This window comes from Pongo abelii, chromosome 19, assembly GCF_028885655.2.
Source record: "Pongo abelii isolate AG06213 chromosome 19, NHGRI_mPonAbe1-v2.0_pri, whole genome shotgun sequence".
Classification (NCBI taxonomy): Eukaryota; Metazoa; Chordata; class Mammalia; order Primates; family Hominidae; genus Pongo; species Pongo abelii.
The window spans coordinates 82,895,020-82,922,018 of record NC_072004.2 but is presented as its reverse complement, the minus strand read 5'-3'; the positions used below and the strand labels follow the sequence as shown (position 1 = coordinate 82,922,018).

Genomic DNA, 26,999 nt, shown 5'->3' with positions numbered 1-26,999 from the left:
ATAAATACTGAATGTCTCCATGTTTGCACTGAAATTCTTTCATGATACTTATGTGGTTGGGCAGATAAGAACAGTAAGACAAGATTCAATTAGCCTATAGGCCTGTGGCTAATTAAAAACCAAACAGTTGGCATTATAAAAGCAAATGAAAGACTAATAATTCCAGTAGAGTATTTCATTAACCACAAAGGAAATCTTTTAAGTGGAAAAGCAGCTTTTGTAACCAATAAGAAGAGCTTGTTATTGATGATGTTGAGGTGGGATTTCAAATTTTGGTATGTTTGAGGGCAGGAACCAAACCTGAGTTTTTTTGGCCAAAGTTTCTAGGACAGTATTCAGTACAAAGAGTTTATTGTCATCACATTGCAAGTGAGAGGGAAACTGACCTTAAATATTTTCATATTATCTAATAGCAAAGGAAGTCATCTGGGGGCAAAGAGAGATCCAACAGAATCTTTTATACAAATTATAGTCAAAATTTGGAGTGGTAAAAACAAACAAGTCATAATAAGCAACTTGTTTATAGACAAATTATACCCCTAAATTACTTGGGAATTATTGAGGAAACACGGAAATAAGAAGCATAAAACCTCTGGAAATGTCTCTATAAAGATCTTCACCTTCCTCCTCCATAAGCTTTTTTTTTTTTTTTTTTTTTTTGTTTTTTGACGGAGTCTAGCTGTGTCACCCAAGCTGGCGTGCAGTGGCGCGATCTTGGCTCACTGCAACCTCTGCCTCCTGGTTTTGTATTTTTAGTAGAGACAGGGTTTCACCATGTTGGCCAGGCTGGTCTTGAACTCCTGACCTCACGTAATCCACCCGCCTCGGCCACCCAAAGTGCTGGGATCACAGGAGTCAGCCACTGCGCCTGGCCCTCCATAAACTATTTATTGTAACTCTAAGAACGAAGATGGAATGGCTTAGCTTAACCCCCTGTCACCTGCCATCTCTGTGTCTGTGTTAGAAGTGTTGATGACCTACAAGTAAGAAACCAAAAAAAGAGAGGGATACTACGGGGCTCCCACGAGGCCCTGCTTGGATAATCAACTGTAAATCAGTGATATTCAACTACACTCTGTCCTTGCACTCACTACATGTGGCATATGGTTGTACTAAGGACTTACCTGTAATTGTGTAGGGATAATAGTTCCAAGCCTTCTCTGTCACATAAAATATTTTGGGGACAACAGCTCTAGCCCAACTAGGCAGTTTGCTAAGAGGAAAGAAAGAAAAAAGACAATTGGAGTCTGTTCAGAGTCTCAGCACACTACCACATCTTTCTGGATAAAATGCTGGAGAAATCAGGGGGATTCTGGGGCATGTCTTTTCTCCACAGTTGCCCTTTCCCCATCTCTTTGGTCTTTGTCATAGTTAATTGCTTCCCGTGCATATTCAAGTGCTCTCAAAATGTGTAAAGACAGAAGGCTACAGCCTGGTGGGGGACTCCATCACACTGCCAGCCTGTCCTCTTTGGATTTGCAAAGACATGAGAATTCAGGGCCTGAAGGGTTCCATGTTTGGAGGGTTGGCCAGCCTGACCTTTGCCTCCTAGGAGTGGTATCATGGAATGTTTAAGCTCAAACACTGGCAGGGAGAGGAAGCTAATCTTAGAGATAGACGTCAGCCTAAGCAACCCATACAAGTGATCTTTTGAAAATGGACAAAAGCAACAGAGAGCAGCAACTCAGAGATAGGAAGAGGAACAAAATACAGTTGTAGTGGGTTGAATTGTGTCTGCCCCAAAAGATAGATCCACATCTTAACCTCCAGTAACTGTGAATATGACCTGATTTGAAAATAGGCTCTTTGCAGATGTAATTAAGTTAAAGATCACAAGATGAAATCATCCCGGATTTAGGGTAAGCCCTAACTCCAATGACTGGTATCCTTATAAGAGAAAGGAGAAAGACATTTGAGACTCAGAGACACACCGAGGGGACGGCCATGCGAGGACAGAGGCAGACATGGAAATGATGTTGCTGCAAGCCAAAGAACACAAGAAGCTGGGACAGAGGCCTGGGACAGATTCTCTCTCAGTTTCCTCAGTGGAAAACAACACCTTGATTTTGGGTTTCCGGCCCCCAGAACTGCTAGAGGATAAATCTGTGTTGTTTTAATCCACCTAATTTGCAGCAATTTGTTTCGGAAAGTTATTAGAAAGCCAATAAAATGACACAGCTGTTTCTCTGGAGCAGTCATTTGCAGAAAACAAACTCTCAGAAGGCACAGGTCCCAGGGTCTTTTGCAAACCAGAAAGCAATGAAGTTTTGTTTTTCTTCAGAGGCAAACCTTAGAGAACAGTGCAGCCCCAGCTAATTCCTTAAATATTATATTGAAATATATAATATTTCTATTCCTTAAGATACATCTGCATGATTTCACTTTTTTATTAGTTTTGTTTTGTTTTGTTTTGACACGGAGTCTCGCTCTGTCACCCAGGCTGGAGTGCACTGGTGTGATCTCGGCTCACTGTAACCTCTGCCTCCCAGGTTCACGCCATTCTCCTGCCTCAGCCTCCTGAGTAGCTGGGATTACAGGCGCCAGCCACCACGCCCGGCTAATTTTCTGTATTTTTAGTAGAGATGGGGTTTCACTGTGTTAGCCAGGATGGTCTCGATCTCCTGACCTCATGATCCACCCGCCTCGGCCTCCAAAAGTGCTGGGATTACAGGTGTGAGCGACTGCGCCCAGCCCATGATTTCATTTTTATCCCGATAATCAAGCGTTTCTGTCCTTCCAGAGGCTACCATTTGCTACTTTTCTACTCTGGGGCCTATAGCTAAGCACCCGGGCCCCTCATGTCTAGCAGTCGATCAGATCCAGGGAGACGATGTATACTCTCAGCTCCTTAGCTACATGTTGGAAATAAGAAACATCAAGAAGCAGTTTTGAATTCCAAGCTGATAGAACCAGGAGGCTGGAAGGGACATGGAGCTAACAGAACCCCAAGTCTCAAACCCCTCTTGGATGCGAAATCTAAATGACAATCAGAGCCCGTAAAATACTGTGTACCTTGCCTGTCTTTTCCAGTTGTTTCTCTTATTTCTGACAGTAACCAGGCCTGGCTTTTGAAGACAAAGATGGACTCTCAGTGGCTGGCCGGACCTAACCCATAGCTCCGGGCTGTTAATCAGGGTTAAAACAAATAGGAAAGCAAAGTTCCCCGGAAGTGGAGTGAGTGTCAGATGAAGGTCCCTGCTCTTAGGCGGGCTCTGAGGAGTCAGCGGAAGCAGTTTGATCATTCACATAACAATCCTTCTTGCTGCTCTGATGCAGAATTTTTCACTCCTATAAAATCCTCTCTGCAGTAACTGCTCATTTCCCTTACGTTCACACTGCTCAAAAGGATGGGGTTTTTATAGCTTTCGCTGATGATGTATTCCATCCATCACCGAAGTTGGAGTGCAACTCAGGTGACGCTGACAGTGGGAAAATTGCACTGGCTCGCGTGCAGGAAATGGTCATGAGCAAAACTTCCCCTGGTTCCTTCCTGTTTCCCCCACACCCTAGTGCAATATGCCAATGGTAGTGTGGGAAGATGTGGATTCTAGTAGCAGGCAGGTGATTTTCTTGTGCTTTTAATGGACTGACACAGGGTTGGAGAATCTCCCTCAAGTAAGCCAGGCATTATTCAGCTTAGTCAAAACGCTTATGTCTCCCTACAGTATTAAAGCCCCTTCTCCACTGTCCTCTTGTGGGCAGGGGTTCCATCTACATTGCACCCCTCCTCAAATTCACTCCAATCCTCATGCATAGTAGTACTCCGGGGCCCAAGTACCTCCTTGCCCCATAATTCATTCCCTATAGCAATTTAAAAGCCTCCCAGCAGAACCATACTCCTGAGCCACAATCATTTTCTGGAAGGGAGGTGAAAATTATTGGCAATTTTCCATCCAAGTTGAGACTTTTTCTATTTGTAAATGGTCCCTCAGGACTCCAGATTCTAGAATCTATTTTAGCTGTTTCAGCCACCAACTTATATAGGATATGCAGCACGATAATCAATGACCTTTTCCATTCAGATGACCTAAAAAACCACGATCATCTAGTGAAGACGGCTGATATTTTATGGAACTCTTCTTCCTTTTCTGGGAGACGTCTCGCTCTATCCCCACACTAGAGTGCAGTGGCGCAATCTTGGCTCACTGCAACCTCCGTCTCCTGGGTTCAAGCTATAGAGACAGGGTTTCGCCATGTTGACCAGGCTGGTCTTGAACTCCTGACCTCAGGTGATCCGCCCGCCTCAGCCTCCTAAAATGCTGGGATTACTGGCATGAACCACCGTGCCCGGCCTGAACTCTTCTAATTAGCCTGGAAAGGAGGTTCCTTCTGGCATTTTCCAGGCCAGACACGAGAGGTATTTGCAACAAGTTCCATGATGCGCTATTTAAATACTTTTAAGCCCACCAACAGATCTTCTCTCAGCCCCTGATTTCCTCAGAGCACATCATTATTCCAATCATTTGTCTGAGAAAGTAAAATTTATTTTTCCCTGCAGCAATGATTTATCAGGGCCTGCAAAGGAAAATGGAATTAAATTAGTCCCCACTGTTGCTGTCACTTTCATGATGTATACTGTCACACAGCCTACAATTCCAAGAAAAAGTCTGTCACTCATGCTCACTCTAAGTGTCAAACAAGAGCCTCTCTGTTAGAAAGGCAGCAAGTTTGAATCAAGTCTCCTTGGTCTATGGGCTAGGATCAAACCTCCAATGGCCCATCTCACCAGGGCTCAGGCTTTAGAGACATTGAGGAAAAAGAGGGGCAAAATGATACCACAACCAGCATCATATTCCCCCAGATGCTTTGTCAATGCCTCCCAAAGACAGACTTTTCAAAAACTTTGGTTTCTTACTTACTTACTTTATTTATTTATTTGAGACAGAGGCTTGCTCTGTCGCCCAGGCTAGAGGGCAGTGGCACAATCTTGGCTCACTGCAACCTCCGCCTCCCAGGTCCAAGCAATTTTCCCGCCTCAGCCTACCATGTAGCTGGGATTACAGGTGTGTGCCACCACGCCAGGCTTATTTTTGTATTTTTAGTAGAGACGAAGTTTCACCATGTTGGCCAGGCTGGTCTCGAACTCCTGACCTCAAGTGATCCACCCGCCTTGGCCTCTCAAAGTGTTGGGATTACAGGCATGAGCTACCATGCCCAGCCCGGGTTCTTACTTTTAAACGTTGGTATGAAATAGAGCATATCAATGACACAGCCAAGTGGACAACTCATCTGGTTTGCCTGGGACTTCCCTGGTTTTAACACTGAAAGTCCCACCTGCCAGAAAATCCCTCAGTTCCAGGCAAACTGGGATGGTTGGTCACCCTAGAACAGGGGTTCTCACTAGAGGGAGATTTTGCCTCCCGCAGGAGACACCTGGCAATGTCCGGAAATTTTCAGTTGTCTCAACAGAGGTGGGATGGGGTGGGCAGTGCTACTGGCATCTACTGAGCAGAGGCCCAGGATGCGGCTCAACCTCCTATGATGCACAGGATAGGCTCCCCGCTGCCCCCAACAGCAAATAAAGATCCAGCCCAAAGCATCAGCAGCAACAAGGTTTTGAACCCTGGCAGATCATCTCTCATGTCATAAATTCCCTAAGGTTCCCGAAATCACAACTGACTTGATAAGAAGTTTCGGGGGCAGGCATAATCTGAACTGGTCTCAGGTTATGGGTGTTTACCTACTTCATAAAGAGCTTCTGGAGCAGAAACCTAAATCATCCCTCCATTAGAAGCTTCTGGTACTTTACGATCCCTATGATCACAAAATTCAAAATTTCCCCTGGTACCTAATCTCACATTGCAAAGTATGCTCACTTGGGCTTTGCTCCAGGAGGTTTTGAACATCATTAGGCCAAACGTGTCTAAATAGAGTCTAATTTCATTTTCTCAACAGGGGTCAGAATTACGGTGGTCTTAAGTAGAAATTTTGTTTAGTTCTTTTTCTCTTTTGAGACAGGGTCTCACTCTGTTGCCCAGGCTGGAGTACAGTGGCATGATCGTGCCTCACTGCAGCCTCGACTTCCTGGGCTTAAGTGATCCCCCTGCCTCGGCCTCCCTGGTAGTTGGGACTAAAGGCATGCACCACCACACCCAGCTAATTTTTAAATTTTCTTATAGAGATGGGGTCTCACTATGTTGCCCAGGCTGGAATCAAACTCCTGGGCTCAAGCAATCCTCCCATCTTGGCCTCCTGAAATGCTGGGATTACAGGCATGAGCCAGTGCACCTGGCCTTTACCAGAACTTAAACATTCCCAGCAGAAAAGACAGTCCTGGAATTTTCTTCTAAATAGCGTACCTAAAACCTGCCATGTTCTGCACTGAGATTATGCTCAGATAACTGCAGCTCATTTTAAGTAGAACTCTGCTACCTTCATATCCTCATTTCTCACAAGATAGTCCAGGAGGAATATACTGATCTTTTGTTTCCTCGTTGCACTGAAACTGGCAATTGACATTTGTTTGATTCATAATCAATTGCCCCCATCCAGTTCTATATGCAGTGATTTCTGGGGTCTTAAAATATCTTCTCCAGCTGCTCTGATTCATTTAGTTACTCTTCTAAGTGATTGTTCCGGCTGGTCTTTTAGTTGTGCTCTTAATGTAATTGTTTATATGGCAGTAGGGAAGTGAGCAGTTTCGGGACGAGAGCTATCACCTGTGGGAGTCAGGGCTGCCGGGACCTCCCCGGCAGGGACTGGCCAGAAACCGAGTTCCTTGAACTTGGACTCACGGGCCCCACCCCCGATCTCCCTGCTTAACAAGACAGTTTGTGTCAGGCTTCTGGGAAAAGGGGCCTGCCTCCTGCAGGTTCCTGGAAGGCTCAGCTTGGATAGCATCAGGGTCATGTGGACAGTGTGCTAAGAAGCCCCTGGCAAGGCGACACAGGACACACCATCATCCATCAGCAGTGAGGCAGAACCAAGGTGGAAAGCCTCCTGGAAAACCTCTGAGATCCCAACCAGGCCTAAACATTCTATTTTCTATGAGTTCCTATGGGAGCACAGGGGAGAGGGGCCTGGCAACATGAGAGTCCCTGTCACGTCTTTAAGTACTGAGATAGGGACAGAATAGGATAGCATGGACTGAAAGGTTGGAAGGAAGCACCTCATGTGCTCTTATTCTTTTCTGTAACACTCATCACCTTCTAAATATATATATATACACACATATATAGTCTCCCTATATAAATAATATGTAATATACAGAAGTATACAGACTATATAAAATTATATATTCTAGACGATATACTGTTTTGTTTTTGTTTTTGTTTTCGTTTTTGAGATGGAGTCTCACTTTGTCACCCAGGCTGGAGTGCAGTGGCGCGACCTCCGCCTCACAGGTTCAAGTGATTCTCCTGCCTCAGCCTCCCGAGTAGCTGGGACTACAGGCGCGGGACACTACTCCCGGCTAATTTTTTGTATTTTTCCTAGAGACGACGTTTCACCATGTTAGCCAGGACCTCCTGATCTGCCCACCTCGGGCTCCCAAAGTGCTGGGATTATAGGGGTGAGCCACCGCACCTGGCCAATATACTGTTCTTTATTATGGCTATTGTGCATTGTCACTCCCAAGTGGAAAGCAAGTCCCACCAGGGCAGGGATCTTTGCTCTGTTCACTATTGCAACCCCAGCACCTAGAACGGTGCGTGATGCCCAGCAGGTGTTTCTGTCTCTCTGTCTGTGTATGTGTATGTATATATATGTATAGACTATGTATATAGTCTATATATTCACATAGTCAAGTAACTTGACCAGCTATTACTAGATAAGGAGCCGTCTTTCAAACATAGCATGGGCAGCAGCTTATATATTTTGGTTAAAAAATGAAAATAAATGAATAAATGGATAGAGAGACCCATATTTTATGTTATTTATTTTGAGACAGAGTCTTGCCCTGTCACCCAGGCTGGAATGCAGTGATGCAATCTCAGCTCACTGCAACCTCCACCTCCTGGGTTCAAGCAATTCTCATGCCTCAGCCTCCAGAGTAGCTGGGACTACAGGCATGCCACCACACCTGGTTAATTTTTGTATTTTCAGTAGAGCTAGGGTTTCACCATGTTGGCCAGGCTGATCTCAAACTCCTGACCTCAAGTGATCTGCCTGCCCGGCCTCCCAAAGTGCTGGGAGACCCATATTTTAGAAGCAGGGTCTTAGTTGGTCACCCAGGCTGGAGTGCAGTGGTGCCATCATAGCTCACTGCAACCCTGAACCCTTGGGCTCAAGCAGTCCTCCCGCCTCAGCCTCCTGAGTAGCTTGGACTACAGGAGTGTGCTACCACGCCTGCCTTTATCTTAAACTTTTTGTAGAGACAGAGTCCCACTATGTTGCCCAGGCTTGTCTTGAACTCCTGGCCTCAAGAGATCCTCCTGCGTCAGCCTCCCAAAGTGCTGGGATTACAGGCATGAACCACCACCCCCGGCCTCAATAAGTATTTTTTTAATGACTAAATATTGTCTTTGTATATCTAGAAGTTAACAATAACCATAGAGATTCTTGGAAAAATAGCATGAAAATGAGCTATTTGGTCAGAGTCTATGTCTCTGATGCTTTCTCTATTGCCTGTTGCCGGGGCAGTGGAATATCCCAAAGCCACACAAGTTCTGGGCACTGAGCTTATTTTGGGGAAGGTCTGGGAGAATAGGAAGCAGAAATGGGAAAGAGAGACCCAAGCCATGACCACAAGGTTCTACTAACAAGCTGTTAGGTAAAAGGACCATTTGCAAGCCCATCAGTTAAAAAAGAGCTCATGACTTATGAAAGCTTTATCCTCTCCTACCCAAAGCCACCAGAGGCCAGGAGACATTGCCGTGGAAGGCAAGGGCCACGTAGCGGGAAAAATGTTCTCTCCCTGAAAATCAATGCAGGCATTAGGCGGAATCACCGTTAGAAGCTGGCAACCCTCCCTGACTGGCAGCTGCCAGCACAGCCTAATTAATCCAGCAGCCAGGGTGGTGAAGAACATGACACTTCATAGTTGAAAAACAAGCCTAAAAATAGCCTCCATCTTTTCTCCAGTGCCCCTCCACCCCCACCCCCATTCCCTCCCCTCCTGGGCTTCAGTGGGAAGGGATCCGAGAGATGCTAGCGACGAAGTGAAAAGAAAAGGTGACAAAAGAAAAGTCCACCTTCATATGTTTCTGGGTGACAGGTTTTATTTAGAATCACTATTCTAGAATTTGATTAGTATCATGCCCCCATTCCTTGAATGCCAGTTGTAACCAGGATTTTTGAAGACGAGCCAAGGCATACTACTTACTTGGTTAACTGAACTGGATCAAAAGCCCAAGCACAGGCCGGGCGCGGTGGCTCACGCCTGTAATCCCAGCACTTTGAGAGGCCAAGGTGGGCAGATCACCTGAGGTCAGGAGTTCGAGACCAGCCTGGCCAACATGGCGAAACCCCGTCTCTACTAAAAATAGAAAAATTAGCCCGGCGTGGTAGCAGGTGTCTGTAATCCCAGCTACTCGGGAGGCTGAGGCGGGAGAATCGCTTGAACCTGGGAGGCGGAGGTTGCAGTGAGCCAAGATTACAGCACCGCACTCCTGCGTGGGTGACAGAGCGAGATTCCCTCTTAACTACCAAATGTATTATTGTATTAGTACTAATGTAAATGTACTAATGCATTAGTACTCATATACCAAATATATTAGGGAACCATCATAATGTACTATATATCAACAGTATGTCAGATGCTGTAGGAGGGGGCCAGGAGATGAAGCAACCCCACAATCTCTGGGAAATGAGAGGCATGTGTTAAAAGGATGAATGGCATTTTCAACGGACATTAGACTCAATTAAAAAATTGGCAAAGGAATAGACATTTCTCCAAAGAAAATACACAAATGGCCAATGAACACACGAAGAGATGCTCAACATCATTAGTCATTAGAGAAATGCAAATGAAAACTACAACGAGATACCACTTCACACCCACTAGGATGGCTATCATCAAAAAGACAGACAATAGCAAGCGTCAGTGATTATGTGGAGAAATTGGAGCCCTATTGCATTCCTGGTGGGAATATAAAACAGTGCAGCCACTTTGGAAAACAGTTTAGCAGTTCCTTTCTCCCATTCACTGGTAGCCCAGGGCTTGGTCTGGGAACCCAATGGGACACTTGTGTTTGGGATTTTGGAACAAGTGATGGAAAGAAAAAAGGGACAATTCAGATCTACTCAGGGCAGCTGCGGTGCTGATGGCTGCAAGGCAGCAGAGGTGGGGGGTGATGAGGGCAGAATGACACCATCTGGCTCTAGTTAAAGATGGTTGTCATCATGGGGCTGTTGATTTCTGCCCACTCTTAAGCCTCCAGATGATCCTGAGGGCTCCTAACATCTTTCCATGAAATGTCCTTTCTGCTCAAGAGACTCAGTTTCTCTTGCTGGCAACTGCGGACCTTGACTGCCGAAGCCTCACGCCTCCTTTTTGGCCTGTCTACCACTCATCCCCCACAGACAACATAACCACCAGCCAAAGCAGACCAGTGGTTGATAGATTGATGTTTACACTATCTTTGCTTAGCGATAATAATTATTGTGGACTCTAACTCCCCTTTGAGCAACTTTCTCATTTCCACATTAACTGGAGAGTAGGCTCTGATTACACAGGCTTTGAATATTTCCGGTGCCTCTAATAATTACTTTAGGTAATCAATAAGGCAGTTTCTGAATGTGGTTTGACTTCCCATACAGATTGATGTAAGGAAGAGAATCCACTTACTATGCTGGCTCATGCGTTCAGGTCCATAGGTCAATGATATTTGTCTGTGTACATTATTAAATGGGCACTGGGAACATCTTAGTTACGGCCGGTCCAACAATCAGGACCCACTGCCCTGTGGACTTATGAAAATGCCGTGGACCGTACCTTGATCCAGAGGCAAGAACCATGACCATGGCTTATTTCTTAAGGGATTCTCTCCAATGCCTGCACAATGTGTTGTATGTCGTACATTTCAGCAAATACTCATTTAATGAATTACGACTCTGAAGCAGCCCAACCCACAAGGCAGTCACATGACTTATGCATATAGGACTTGAGTCACCTTGAGGTGGCTCTAGGTTGTGATGATTAAATAATGGATTTGGTTTTCTTTTATGATTATAGGGATTTATCTAATTAATTCATATTCTGTCAATTTTTTTCTTTCTCTCTTGCTAAATCATAATCTTCCTGGTTCTAAAATATGCATCCATACTCTACCAAATACGCCAAGAACTTGTTAAAATTATGAAATGGTGGACCTGGTTTAGAATGGTGCAAGGGTAACCAAAAATATTTCTTTTCTTGTCCCTCATTGGTTACATATGTATGCTGGAGGAGAATCAGGACAATCAGTGTCTGATAGATAGTTTGAGTGTAGAAAGTTAGGGTTGAAAAGGATCTTCCAGGCTGTCCAACTTAACCAGCCACCCAACATGTTCAACCGCCTATTAGATATTTGAATCTGCTTCAGGACACCCTGATGAACAGGGTCTCGCTCTTGCTGAAACACCTCCAGCAACAGCAAAATCCACTATAAGGCATTCTGAGATGGTTTGTGTGCTTGGAAATTTCTTCCTTAACCTGAGCTGAAGTCTTTCTCCTGACATTCCTACCCACTGGTCTTGATCCCATTGGTCCTGCTAAGTGAGGTCTTATGGCATACACAGTTCTGATTCTTCTCCATCTAATGGCACCATGATACACCCAAGTCTAGCTTTTCCGGGTTAAATACCCTTGGTTTCTTCAGTCGTTCTTTCTATCACTTGAGTTTCTAGTTCTTGAGTTACTAGATATAGTTTGTCTATATGCATTTTAAAGTGTGCCATTTAGGAACAGATAAAAATATTCCAAGTATGTTCTGACTAGTGGAAAATTGGGCAAGATTATCAAGTACATGGTTTTAGATATTTTACTTTACTTTTATTGATACAGTTGAAGAAAAATTTTTGCAGCTGTATAATCTATCACACACACACTAAATTATTGTGTGTGTATGTGTGTGTGTGTATACATATATATGTATAATTGCTTCATATTGAATTGTCAACTAAACCCACTGTATTTCCTTCAAACAGGCCATTGCAAAGTTATCAGTGTTTCATCCCATACTTATATAATTTCTAGTTTGGGATCCAAAGATAAGACCATATACTTGCCCCTATTTAACTTCATCTTGATAGAAAATGGCCTGTAATTCCAAACTACTGAAGTTTTTCTGGATCCTCACTCAGTCTTTTATTTTATTTAATTATTATTATTATTTTTTGAGATGGAGTCTGGCTCTGTCACCCAGGCTGGAGTGCAGTGGTGCAATCTTGGCTCTCTGCAACCTCTGCCTCCCAGGCTCAAGTGATTTTCACGGCTCAGCCTCCTGAGTAGCTGGGATTACAGGCGTCTGACACCGCTCCTGGCAAATTTTTGTATTTTTAGCAGGCAGGGTTTCACCATGTTGGCCAGGCTGGTCTCGAACCCCTGACCTCAAGTGATCCATCTGCCTCGGCCTCCCAATGTGCTCAGATTACAGATGTGAGCCATTGCACCCAGCCCTCACTCAGTCTTTTAAAGTTATCATCCTTCCTGGCTGTGGGTTTCTCAAGGGTATGGAAAGGATATCTTCTAGATATTTAGCCAGATGTTGGCTTAAACAATCCAATAGGACCAAGTTCAGACTTCTGAGTCACATTACTAAATCTCATTATTTCTAAGTTACACATAGAATTTTCTCTCTTGGTTGCCACTATCCATCATTCGTACCTTTTGTTATTCAATCAGTCACTAATCCATCCAATTTTGACAGTAACCAGGTTTCATTTCTCCACCTAATTTACTTTTCAAATATTATGTTTAATTGTGGAGAATTTCACATACATAAAAAATACATAAAAAATCGAGAGAAAGGTAACAGACATGCATGTATCTGCCACCCAGAATTTATATTTTCTATTTTATTTTTAAATTACAGTAAAATAGACCATTTTTGGTGTACACTTCTGAATTTTAACAATACCATTCAGATTTAACAAACTAACATTTCCCTATATTTGTGATGAACTTTCTTCTTTTAAAAAAAGGAATAGGCCAGGTGCGATGGCTCACACCTGTAATCCCAGCACTTTGGGAGGCCAAGGTGGGAGGATCATTTGAGGTAAGGAGTTCGAAACCAGCCTGCCCAACATGGTGAAACACCATCTCTACTAAAAAATACAAAAATTAGCCAGGCGTGGGAGCATGCGCCTGTAATCCTAGCTACTCAGGAGGCTGAGGCACGAGTATCTCTTGAGCCCTGGAGGTGGAGATTGCAATGAGCCAAGATCATGCCACTGCACTCCAGCCTGGGTGACAGAGCAAGACACCATCTCAAAAAAATAAATAAAATAAAATAAAATGTTGTAGATACAGGTAAAGTTTCCTCTCATGCCAACTCATTCCTCTCCCTCCCCAAAGGTAACCACAACCTGAGGGTGGTTTCTCCATGTTTTGGTGCTTTTATTACATATGTGGTTGTCTGTAAACAATATATATAAATGTAGTAATATTATGTATATCTTAATAGTAGATATAAATGGCATCATACTATATGTGTATATATACATTTGTTCGTTTGTTTGTTTGAGACAGCGTCTCGTTCTGTCACCCAGGCTCGAGTGCAGTGGCGTGATCTTGGCTCACTGCAACCTCCACCTCCCGGGTTCACGCCATTCTCCTGCCTCAGCCTTCCGAGTAGCTGGGACTACAGGTGCCCGCCACCATGCCTGGCCAATTTTTTATATTTTTAGTAGAGACGGGGTTTCACCGTGTTAGCCAGGATGGTCTCGATCTCCTGACCTCGTGATCCGCCCGCCTCGGCCTCCCAGAATGCTGGGATTACAGGCGTGAGCCACCGTGCCGGGACTTGTTTTTGTTTTTTGCAGCTGATATGTTGCACATAACGCTGTGCATTTGAAATTTATCAAAGTATGTCTAGTTCATTAAGTTGAACTGCTGTGGAATTTTCCATCACGTGAATGTGCCATAATGTATTCCCATTCACAGATACTTGAATCACTTCCATTTCTTTTCTATTGCATACAGCATTAGGACTAATCTCCTGGTAAATGTCTCCTTGTGTACAGTGCAAGAATTTTTCTAGGGCTCTACCTAGAAATATAATTGTTAAGTGGAATGTATATATGTTTTCAACTTTTCCAGTTGCTGTCCATTGCTCTCTAAAGAGGTGGTATCAGTTTATATCTCTTACTAGCATTGGAAGTGAGTTGTTTTCACATATCTTTGTGAACACCTGACATTATCAGAATTTTAAAATTTTTGTCCATCTGATGTGTGTAAAAGAGGATGCTATTGCTGTTTTATTTTGTGTTTGCCAATAAGATGGGAATTTTTTTCTTGTTTATATTAGCCATTCACATTTCCTCTTTTCTGAATTGCATGTTCAATCCTTTGCCCATCTTTTGATTGGATTATTGTCTTTTTTTTTTCAAATTAAAAAAAAAGGATCTTTTTTTTTCAAATTAAAAAAAAGGATCTTTTTTTTTCAAATTAAAAAAAAGGATCTTTTTTTTAAATTAAAAAAAGGATCTTTTTTTAAATTAAAAAAAGGATCTTTTTTTAAATTAAAAAAAGGATCTTTTTTTTAAATTAAAAAAAAGGATCTTTTTTTTTAAATTAAAAAAAAGGATCTTTTTTTTTAAATTAAAAAAAAAGGATTTTTTTTTTTAATTAAATACTAGTCCTCGGTCTTGGTCTATATGTTCATTTTGAAATACTTACTTCCAGGCAGGGATGGTTCTTTTAATTTTGGTATCTTTCGTTATGCAAAGGTGTTTTTTCTTTTTTTTAACTTTTTATGTGTGTGTCTTTTGCTATGCAAAGGCTCTTAATTTTTGTGTTGTAATATTAATGATTCCATTTATTTATTTTTTATTTAATTAGTTTTAGTCTACTATCCAAATAATATAGCTATTTACATATATTTTCTTCTGATTTTTTCACATTTAGGCTTTTAATCAATCTGGAATTTATCTATTTACTTATTTATTTATTTATTTATTTATTTATTTATTTAGAGACAGGGTCTTGCTCTGTTGCCCAGGCTGGAGTGCAGTGGCATGATCTTGGCTCATTGCAACCTCTACCTCTAGGGCTCAAACAATCCTCCCACTTTAGCCTCCTGAATAGCTGGGACCACAGGTGTGTGCCACCACACCTGGCTAATTTTTGTATTTTTTGTGGAGATGCAGTTTTGTCACGTTGCCCAGTCTGGTCTTGAACTCCTACGCTCAATCGATCCTCCCACCTCGGCCTCTCAAATTGTTGGGATTACAGGCATGAGCCACCACGCCCAGCCATGGAGTTTATTTGTGTGTGTAGTGTGAAGGAGGGCTCTAGTCATTCTTCCAATTAGAAGCCCAGTCATCTCAACATCATATACTGAAGAGTTCATCTTCCCCTCAATAATTTCTTATGGCAGCTCTATTAAATGCAAAGCACTAATAATAGCTTGGATCTGTTTTGGGGCTACTTTGTTCCATGAGTTTAACTCTGCTTTAATACCCCACTGCCTTAATTACTTATATAATTACTTAATTAGCTTTATAATGATATCTGGTAGGTCAAGCCCCTCCTTCAACTTTCCAAATTGTTCATATGAATTTTACAAATATCTCCTCCAGTTCTATCTTTTTTTTTCTTTTTGAGATGGAGTCTCACTCAGTTGCCCAGGCTGGAGTGCAGTGGCGCGATCTCGGGTCACTGCAACCACCACCTAGCGGGTTCAAGTGATTCTCCTCCCTCAGCCTCCCAAGTAGGTGGGACTATAGGCGCGTGCCACCATGCTCAGCTAATTTTTTGTATTTTTAGTAGAGGTGGGGTTCCACCGTATTAGCCAGGATGGTCTCAATCTCCTGACCTCATGATCGCCCATCTCGACCTCCCAAAGAGCTAGGATTATAGAGGTGAGCCACCATACCCAACACCAGTTCTATTTTTTAAAAAACAACATGTTGGCATTTTAAGTTAGATTTTTATTAAATTTATAGATTGATTTGAGATTTGATGCCAACTTTGTAACATTTCCCGTCCATGAATATGGTATATTTCACTATTTGTCTAGGGCTTTTAAAACGTCTTCCACAAATGTTTTATGTTTTTCTCCAAAAAGATTTTGCATATCTTATAGACTGATTACTGGGTAACTTTGTTTCTTTTTCTATTATAAACAAAAAAATTTTTAAATTATATTTTCCCTATTATTTTTCCTGCTGTATAATAATGCTGTGGATTTTTCTATATGGATTGTACCCAACAATCTTGCTGAATTCTCATATTGATGTTAAGAGCTGTAGAAATGTCGGAAATTTCTATCAGACAATCACATTATCTGCAAATGATCATTTTGTTTCTTCCTTTCCTCTTTATTTCTCTCTTGTTTTATTGCATTGGCTAGGACCTTTACAAAATGTTGGATAGACGTGGTAATAACAAGGATCCTTAATGTGTCCCTGACTTTACTCTGAATAAGTACACAGATTTATTAAATGTTAATTTCATCAATTTCAGGGGTAAATCTGATTAGGTCATGATACATTTTTCTCTGAGGTATTTTATTCGCTAATGTTTTATGTAGTATTTTCATGTCTATGTTCTCAACTGAGATTGGCCTATAAGTTTCTTTTTGGTATGGTTATTATCCAGTGTTGTTATCAAGGTTCACTTGGTAGGCACTATTAGTGTTCTTTCCAGCAGTCAGCCCCCATCCTCCCCACTTTCTTACACACAAATCATGAAGTGGGGAGACATCAGAACAGATTCTCTTTGAATAGCATAGATAGCTCCTTGAACATCCCTCTTCTTATCAAGGAGGAAGAATCTTATGTCTCATTGGCCAGAATTAGGTCACATGGCCATCTCTAGCTGCAAGGGTGGCTAGAAAAGTGAGTATCTGACATTTCATTTTATTTTACCATCCAAATTTGTGATTTCTATTTAATCATGCTTTTTGTAGGCTTCTCTTTTGTGTTCCCAGGCCCTCTGTGGATTGATCAAGTTTTCTCTTGGAGGTTATGGATTGTTTTACTACCCCTTCAGAGATTACCTTTATATTTTGAATATGCATATGTGTCTTAGAAAATCTAAAATTAGGCTGGGCACGGTGGCTCATGCCTGTAATCCCGGCACTTTGGGAGGCCGAGGCTGGTGGATCATTTGAGGTCAGGAGTTCAAGACCAGCCTGGCCAACATGGTGAAACTCTGCCTCTACTAAAAATACAAAAATTAGTCGGACATTGTGGAGGTGCACACCTGTAGTCCCAGCTACTCGGGAGGCTAAGGCATGAGATTGCACCACTGCACTCCAGCCTGGGTGATGGAGCTGGCTGTCTCAAAAAAAGAAAAAAAAAAAGAAAGAAAATCTAAAATTAATCAATATTTTTTTCTAATTCCTAAACAATATTAGCACCTTAAAGTGCTTTTTACTATAATTATTACCCTCCCATCTTCTGTGTTATTGTTGTCTTATTATTACTGTTTTTAAAACATCCTACATCCATTCAAAGATTTACCTAGTTGTTTATCAATTTCTTCATTATTATTACTTCTAGAACTCCCTCTCCTTCTTCCTGGGCTCAGTTTCCTCCTTCTTACAGCACATCCTTTAGTAGTTCTTTCAATATGGGTCTCAGAGTTAGTAAACTCTCTCAGCCCTTGATTGTCAAAAATTATTTTTATGCCTGATTCTCAGTTCCAACTTCCCATTTACGTGGGCCTGAGGCCCTAATTCCTGTTCCCCATGGGCATGACATGCCCAGTCCCTAGATGTCAGAACCCACACTCTGTTCTGATGTCCCCCCTACGCCCTTCCTTAGCATTAACGGGTCTGCTTTCCACTCTGGTTTCAGTTTGCCTGTTTATTTCTAGCCTCGGAGGATTTCCCTTTTTTGTTTTGAGCTCAGCTTCTTCACATAGTTATATTTCATCCTGTGTTTGTCATGGGAAGTAGTGGAGGGTCCCCATTAATCTTTTTCCTTACTATTACTGGAAGTCCACATCTATTTATAACAAATTTCCCTCTTACTAATGTTTATTACTCTTCTTTTAAATAAATACGATATAAATATGATATGACAAAACAGACATGACAGGGAGAGCTGGATGCTTCTTATTGTGTTTCAGCAAAACTTACAAAGTTCCTAAAATTATTCCTGATTTTCATATATAAGGAACATTCTCCAGGTAATAACTTGAGAGAATGCAATTGTATGCCAAGAAATGGAATTTTCCATAGGTTTCTATTTTCTGGCATCTTCCTCACTTCTCTTTGCCCTGCAGAGGTGATCTCCGAGGAGAAACTTGCTCAGTATTTGATTTACACCCTCCACGCTAAGAATGCCAAAGCAGCATGTTGAGAAACCTGTCTCTGTAAAAAAGCCATGCTCAGGACAGACCCAGAGCTCAGCTGCCCCTGCAAATCAACAGCTGGCTGGACACTGAACTGGTTCCAAAGCCTGGGAATTCACAGCTACTAATAGATGAATGGGATCAATCTCATTTGCATTTCATCATGACTCAGGAATTCCCTGGTACTGCATCTCTGGGCAAATTAAAACATCACTTTAATCAGCTCATGCCCTTCACTGTCAGGACACGGGTCTGGGAGACTTCCATCCACCCTAGTGACACGAAGCAAAGTCTCCCATCGAGAAGGAATAGTCCAATTCAAGCTGCTGGGGAGTGGGGCAAGGCGAGAATGGGAATCTAAATATGGTTCTGCTCAGAGACATCTGATCATGTCCGAGGCCCTGAGAATGGACAGTCACTGGTGTCAGTGAATAAACTGGGGCACTGCCCAGCTAGGGTGTTGGAAATACTTTCTGGATAATCACATATGGGCCAATTGGAGAGGCCACAAGTAGGGGTAAAAGTATTCATGAAATGGCTGACGTAAGACTTGTTTGCTGGAACAGACAGTTAATTTCAATAAAATATATTTCTTTTTTTTTCTTTTTTCTTTTCTTTTTTTTTTTTTTTTTTTTTTTTTTTTTTTTTCTGAGACAAGGCCTCACTGTGTCGCCCAAGCTGGAGTACAGTGGCATGATCTCGGCTCACTGCAGCCCTCAACCTCCCAGGCTCAAGCGATTCTCCCACCTCAGCCTCCCGAGTAGCTGGGGCTGTAGGTGCGCACCACCATGCCCAGCTAATTTTTGCATTTTTAGTAGAGATGGGGTTTCGTCATGTTACCCAGGCTGGTTTTGAACTCCTGACCTAAAGTGATCTACCACCTTCAGCCTCCCAAAGTGCTGGGATTATAGGCGTGAGCCACCACACTTTGCCAATAAGATATATTTCATATGGCATCTAACCACAAATATCCCGAAGGTTTCAGAAAAGAACTGAAAGGAAGAAATGGGCTGGGTAGGAGTATAGGATGGGGAGAAGATCAGACAAGCCCTAATAATCCATTACGTCATTCACAGTAAGAAAATAGCAAGAAAGGCCAGGTGCGGTGGCTCATGCCTGTAATCCCAGCACTTTGAGAGGCTGAGGCAGGCAGATCACTTGAGGTCAGGAGTTCAAGATCAGCCTGGCCAACATGGTGGAATCCCGTCTCTACTAAAAATACAAAAATTAGCCAGGAGTGGTGGTAGGTACCTGTAATCCCAGCTACTCGGGAGGCTGAGGCAGGAGTATCACTTGAACCCAGGAGGCGGAGGTTGCAGTGAGCAGAGATCATGCCATTGCACTCCAGTCTGGGTGATAGAGTAAGACTCTGTCTTTAAAAAAAAAAAGAAAGAAAAGAAAAGAAAAAGAAAAAAGCAAGAGATTAAAGAATATATTTTGCAAAGCAGAAACGGCATGCTTGATTAGTGCTGTTTTGTCATCCTTGATGTGTTTCCCTTCCAAAAGGAGAGTGACAACCTCCACCTTGGGAAAGATGGGTCCACTTGAGAAGTGGAAGCCATCTTAACCACTTTGGTCACAGGTGACTGTTTGTTTTGTCATTCCCTTTTCGGACACCCAAGTGGTCACCAGCAGTAAATGAAAATCTTACTGAGACCAAAAGGTGCATTGCCACCTCCAGCACTTACTTGTCTACAGCATATAGGCAGCGCCGTCTCTTTCCTACAGCTAACACCTAACCAAGAGATGAGACAAAGTCCTTTAATTCTCTTTTTTCAAGAAGGGCCTCACTCTGTTGGCCAGGCTGGAGAGCAGTGGCATGCTCATGGCTCAGTGCAGCCTCCACCTTCCAGGCTCTTGAATTCTTAAGATCACATTTCACCGTAACATGTCATCAAAGGGGTGGGAAAGATGAGCCAAAAGCTCCTCCTAATGGAAACGCAGTTGAGGACTATTTTGCAGAATGCAAGGTGGGGAGGGGGAAATTCATTTCTTTTATTTTATTTTATGTAGTAATATTTTTTACAGTCAGGGTCTTGCTCTGTCACCCCAGGCTGGAGTGCAGTACTGTGAGTATAGCTCACTGTAGCCTCAAACTCCTGGCCTCAAGCCATCCTCCCACGTTGGCCTCCTAAAAACACTGGGATCACTGGCATGAGCCACCTCGCTCAGGCAGATTCTGTTTTCAAAAGCAATGAGATTGGTGGTTGTAGAGGGTGGACGTAGTTACTTTCCAAGTGACCTTTTCATCCCAGACACCCACTGCCTCCACTGTCACACCATGTGGTCAGGTGGGAGGGGGCTTCTGTGCAGAACGCAGGCTGCCATGACTCACCTGTTGAGATACACCCGCTTCTCGGTGAACTGCCCGTTGCCATGGTGAGGGTCCTCAAAGGGCTCATTCTGGACGACCTCCACCCCTTCTCCCCGGTCACTCTGTTCATGGCTGTGTTTGCTGATCATGTACAGCTGTCCAATTTTGTACTACAAAACAGAGTCAGAGACAGAAAGGTCAGCCCCACAGCGTGCCCCTGAAATCCCCCTCCAACCACAGCTTGGCAAGCCACTAATAACATCAGCACCTTCTGCTAAGAAGAGAAAGCAGCCACATGGGCCTCATGTTACTTTTCCTTGGGAGCTAGGGAGAGAACCAGTTGTGAGTAGAACATCGAGACGGCGTGTTCCCGTGAATATTTTACATCACCTTGGCAAATGCTCGGCGGGGTGGCTGGCAGTCTGTAAGCTTTGGCAGCCGACCAAACCTTAGGAAGGGGGACACGGGAGTCTCCCTTTGCATTCTACAGGGTTAAATGGAGCTAAAGTCCTGCTTGGTTTGGCCCAAGACAGCCGAGGGTGTGTGATTTCTGCCCCTGCTTTCTGCCTAATTAGCAAAATTGCTGAACATGGAGCATTAGATATCATCTATTTCTTCTATCCTCCCTCTCTCAAAATGCTCAACTCTCCTGGAGGCCTCTATCCCCTAGAACAATGGTTCTCAAAGGTGGCTGGGTATTAGAATCACCTGGAAGCTTTTCAAAGCTCCAGAGGCCCAGGCCCCACCATGAGTGGAGCCAAGGCTCAGAATCTGAGCCCCCAAAGTCCACTCCTCGCCGAGGACCACCTACAGTACTTTTAACTCCTTTTCATCCAATTCCATCAAGAGTATGGAGCCTTCCAGTCCAAGGACCCAAAAGTCACCTGTCTTACCCTAAAATAATCATGTGGAGCAACATACTATATGAACATTTTCTGTCCTTTTTTCACATATGAGCTGTTCCATCTGCCTTCTTGCCTCTCTGAAAACCCTAGGGCCAGCAGGCATTTCTTCCCCCAGTGGACTTTCCAAGTGGCAAAACGAATTTGATGGAAAAGAGAGAGGGGAGGGAGAGAAGAAGGAGGAAACTAAACAACTTTTGCATGAGGCACAACCCTGCTCAGAGTCAGGACGCAGGACGATGCGACACTGCTGCCGTCCTTCCTAGAGACAGACACTGGGTCATGACCACCGACGCCTCTGGGATGGGGGACTGGGGCCTGAGTCTGCAACAAACTAATGAGGACTCAGGGTTATTCCCCAAGAATCTGCAGGGATGCGGGTCCCCTGTCTGTCTGCATAAGAGACAGAAATAGATTTTAAATTAAGGGGGCAGATGAAATGTACAAGTCAACAGTGCAGTTAGTTTCACAGCTGAGAAGACACATGTGCCTGAAGGTTTCTCTTTCATTCTGAGGCAGGAGCAGGGACGGGAGTGTGAAGAAGCTCTGAAAGGCTCTGGTCTGCAGCCAGCCCTAGGGACCGAGCCCAGTAACCACAACAATGGAAGCAAGCTGTCGTCTGGGTCTTCTCAAAGGACTGTGTCTCCTATCTATGCCACGCCCCTCTCCAGAATGGTCACATGAAAACGCGTTTAATGTGAGTGTCTGTGTGCACATATCTGTGTGTGTGCACCTGTGCTTGCGGGAAGTAGGGAGCACTGGGGATACGACCAGGAAAATGAAAAATAAAATTTAAAGATGAAATCCTCTTTTTTTGTTTGTTTGAGAACAGGGTCTCACTCTGTCACACGGGCTGGACTGCAGTGGTGTGATCTCAGATCATTGCAACCTCCGCCTCCCAGGCTCAAGCAATCCTCCCACTTCGGCCTCTCGAGCAGCTGGGACTACAGGTGCGCACCAACACGCCCAGCTAATTTTTGTATTTTTTGCAGAGACAGGGTCTCACCATGTTGCCCAGGCAGGTCTTGAACTCCTGGGCTCAAGCAATTTGCCCATTTCAGCCTCCCAAAGTGCTGGGATTACAGGCATGAGCCACCGTGCCCAGCCTGAAATCAATTTTTAAAATTAATTTTAGGATCAGAAGCTTGACTTCTCTTCCCTTAGTCCAGTACTGCTTTGACTTTTGCTCATAAAGGCTAACACTCTTTCAAGGAGGAACACAGTAAGAAAAAGTTTACAGATTGCAGATTTGTGAGCTATACCTGTGAGATCAATATGCCACCTTATACAGATGGGCACACACTACCCAGGGGGTGGAGATTTCACTGACAGTTGCTTTGTACTTGGGCTCAAAAAATAAATGTTTACATACAATGGGATATTATTCAGCCATAGAATGGAATAAAGTACTGATACTGCCTAATGTTGTTAAAGGTCGAATTGTATCCCCACAAAATACATACTGTGAAGTCCTGACCCCTAGTAACCCAGAATGTGACCTTCTTTGGAGATAGGGTCTTTACAGAGGTAATCATGTTAAAATGAGGTCATTAGGGTGGGCCCTTATCCAAAATGCCTGGTGTCCTTATAATAAAGGGAAACTTAGACAGGGACACAGGCAGGCATAGAGGAAGACGATGTGGAGAGAAAAACGGCCATCTATAAAGCCAAGGGTTGGTCGGGCGCAGTGGCTCACGCCTGCAATCCCAGCACTTTGGGAGGCTGAGGAGGGCAGATCACGAGGTCAGGAGATCGAGACCATCCTGGCTAACACGGTGAAACCCCATCTCTACTGAAAATACAAAAAAATTAGCCAGGCGTGGTGGCGGGCACCTGTGGTCCCAGCTACTCGGGAGTCTGAGGCAGGAGAATGGCGTAAACCCGGGAGGCGGAGCTTGCAGTGAGCAGAGATGGCGCCACTGCCCTCCAGTCTGGGTGACAGAGCGAGACCTTGCCTCAAAAAAAAAAAAAGCCAAGGGTTGAGGTCCAAACCGGATCCTTCCCCCACCTCACAGCCTCCAGAAGGAACCAAGCCTGCTGACACCTTGATTTCAAACTTCTAGCCTCCAGAATTGTGAGACGGTAAATTTGTTTGTTTGTTTGTTTTGAGACAGGGTATCACTCTGTCGCCCAGACTGAAGTGCAGTGGTGCGATCTTGGCTCATCGCAACCTCCGCCTACCAGGCTCAAGTGATTCTCCTGCCTCAGCCTCCCAAGCAGCTGGGATCACAGGCGCATGCCACTATGACCCAACTAATTTTTATATTTTTAGTAGAGACGGGGTTTCACCATGTTGGCCAGGCTGGTCTTGAACTCCTGACCTCAAATGATCCACCCACCTCGGCCTCCCAAAGTGCTGGGATTACAGGCATGAGCCACTTGCTCCTGGCCCCAAATTTCTGTTGTTGAAGCCACCCAATTTGTGGCACTTTGTTACAGCAGCCCTAGTCAACTCATGCAACAGGTGCAGGGGTTCCTTCTGGAGCGATGAAAGTGTTTTTGGATAGAGGTGGTTTTGCACAACATTGTGAATGCACTAGATGCCACTGATTGTTCCCTTTAACCTGGTTGATTTTATGTTATGTGAATTTCACCTCAATTTAAACAAAAGCACCGATCCTGCTTCAGAAGCAGATACTCCTAAACCAAAGTACTGCCCAGGACCTCGGTGAGGGGCTTGGCAGAAGAGCTATTTCCACCACTGGACCATTTTCAGGCACTCCAACCCACTCACGTATGAAAAACATATGGGATCAAGGTCAGTGCATGACACAGAAAAGCCATTAGCCAGACGCCAGTCAGCCCTGGCTGGGCTCAGCTCGAGTGCTTCCTGCTCAGTGGAGATGGGAATGGCCGAGGCAGCTGATTCACCGACAGCCGGTGGAGGGCCGGGCGGCCGGCCTCATTGATCATTCCAGTGGCTGCTGAATGAGCCGGCGCGGGGCAGACACTGGCATTAGCTCACTGAGACGGCGTCAGTCTGGGGGGTGACCTGCAGACGCTGGGGGTGGCAGGACACTCGAGCCCAGACACCGAGATGGTCAAGGGCTCTGCAGCCGTCACTTCTTCCCCTCCTAAGGAAATCAGGCCCACTTTGCTGGTCGTGGCCATGGGAACTGGGCCATTCCAGGAGCAGTGGTTTTGTTGTTGCTTTAAATCTCATATTGACTCTCAGACACAAGCAGCAGTTTCTCGTTTGAGGGAGGGAGAAGAGACAGAGAGTCGTTGAACCACCTGTTTCAAAATCTCCAGAGACGCTCCTAAAAATGCTGAATCTCAGGTTGTTCCAGACCTTCTCCATTCAGACGCTGGGGAGAAAAGAGTGGGAATCTTTCTGAAATGCACATAAATGCTGAGAACCGCCGCAGCAGAACGTGGCGAAGGCAGCCATCAGCACTTGCTCAGCAGTAAATGTTCTGTCTTTAGGACGCTTGTTTCTTTTTTCCTCCTTTATACTGATTTCTTACAAAGCTCCATCCCTAACTTAGTGAAAATACCATATCCCTGACCACCAGCTCCAAACAAACTTGTATGTTGAATAAAAGTCACAACATCCAGAGACACAGAAAGATTCTAAAGCCTCCAAAGCCTGAGAATTGATCGTAGAATTGATGATGATGATGATGATGATGATGAGGATGATGATGATGATGATACAGCATCACTTTATTGATTGCCCATTAGTGCAAGGCACTGATTAAGTGCTTTATATTTCTTTTGCCTTTCTTTTAAAAGAGACAGGGTCTGGCTGGGCACAGCGGCTCATGACTGTAATTCCAGCACTTTGGGAGGCCGAGGCAGGCGGATCACCTGAGGTCAGGAGTTCAAGACCAGCCTGGCCAACATGGCGAAACCCCGTCTCTACTAAAAGTACAAAAATTAGCCGGATGTGGTGGCACACGCCTGTAATCCCAGCTAATCGGGAGGCAGAGACGGGAGAATCACTTGAACCCAGGAGGTGGAGGCTGCAGTGAGCCGACATCACGCCACTGCACTCCAGCCTGGGCAACAGAGGGAGACTTTGTCTCAAAAACAAAAACAAAAACAAACTAAGTAAATAAAATAAATAATTTAAAAAATTAAAAGCAGCAGGGTCTTACTCTGCCACCCAGGCTAGAGTTCAGTGGCATGATCATGGCTCACCTCAGCCTCGACTTCCTGGGCTCAAGCGATCCTCCTGCCTCAGCCCCTCGAGTAGCTGGGACTACAGAAGTGTGCCACCACACCCAGTTAATTTTTACCTTTTTACTTTTGTACAGACATGGTCTCATTATGTTAGTCTCCAACTCCTGGCCTTAAGCAATTCTCCCACTTTGGCCTCCTAAAGTGCTGGGATTACAGGCGTGAGCCACTGTACCCAGCCTATATTCCTTATTTTTTATTTATTTTTTTTTTTTTTTGAGATAGAGTCTCGCTCTGTCTCCCAGGCTGGAGTGCAGTGGCGAGATATCAGCTCAGTGCAACCTCCATCTCCTGGGTTTAAGAAATTCTCTGCTCAGCCTCCCAAGTAGCTGAGGTTACAGGCACCCGCCACCATGCCCAGCTAATTTTCGTATTTTTAGTAGAGACGGGGTTTCGCCATGTTGGCCAGTCTGGTCTCGAACTCCTGACCTCGTGATCCATCCGCCTTGGCCTCCCAAAGTGCTGGGATTACAGGCGTGAGCCACTACGCCCGGCCGCCTATATTCATTCTAATCTCTCAATGATTCAGACAAGTGGGTATTGACAGACGAGGAAGCTGAGTCGCAGACGGGTTAAAGACTCAATGTTACGGAGTTTCTAGATGTCAGAATTGGGATTCTGACCCCCCACAGGCCTGTACTCATTCTAGTCCACACAACTTCAGCCCTTATTTCTTTACTAAGTTAAATGCTTTAAAAATCTAGGCCTCATGATGATTTAAAAAGTAGGGAGGGAGGTGGCAGAAAGCTACTGCCTCTGACCTTTGCTATTGCAGAAGATGAGTAACAAAAATCTGATTGAAAGGTCAAAGTTGTTTAATCTGTGCACATGTAAGGAATGGTGGAACAATTATGCTCTAACTTTGTAAAATCTATTGTTATAATTCCAGAGTTTGGGTAATCATCATTACAGGCAATCACGACTAGAGACAGTTCCATGCTGCAGACTGAACCTCCGTGAGTTATCATCAGAACAGCTACTCCAAATAATTACCTCCATAGTCAAAAACATCATGGAATGCAGATCTTTCCCCACAGACCGCGCTGTACACTTGAAAGAGCTGCAAAATTTGAGGCAAGGCAGAGTTGCATAATGTGCTGAAGAAGCTCAGCAGTTTCACTAGTTTGAACTTTTGCAAACTCTTACATGGGGCACCATCAACTCACTTAAACTTTTTGTTTTTTTGAGATGGAGTCTCGCTCTCTGTCGCCCAGGTGGA

At 44.1% G+C, this 26,999-nt stretch overlaps 1 protein-coding gene across 1 annotated transcript in view; it reads right to left on the bottom strand.

The window, feature by feature from the left end:
* Positions 1-26,999, bottom strand: part of PITPNC1 (phosphatidylinositol transfer protein cytoplasmic 1) — a 236,934-nt gene that overhangs the window by 141,964 nt on the left and 67,971 nt on the right. Inside the window, exons 2-3 of the mRNA XM_063718894.1 lie at positions 20,718-20,866; positions 1,125-1,213 (exon numbers count right to left, since the gene is read on the bottom strand). Coding sequence (XP_063574964.1) covers positions 1,125-1,213; positions 20,718-20,866 — 238 coding nt within the window. The remainder of the gene's footprint in view (positions 1-1,124; positions 1,214-20,717; positions 20,867-26,999) is intronic.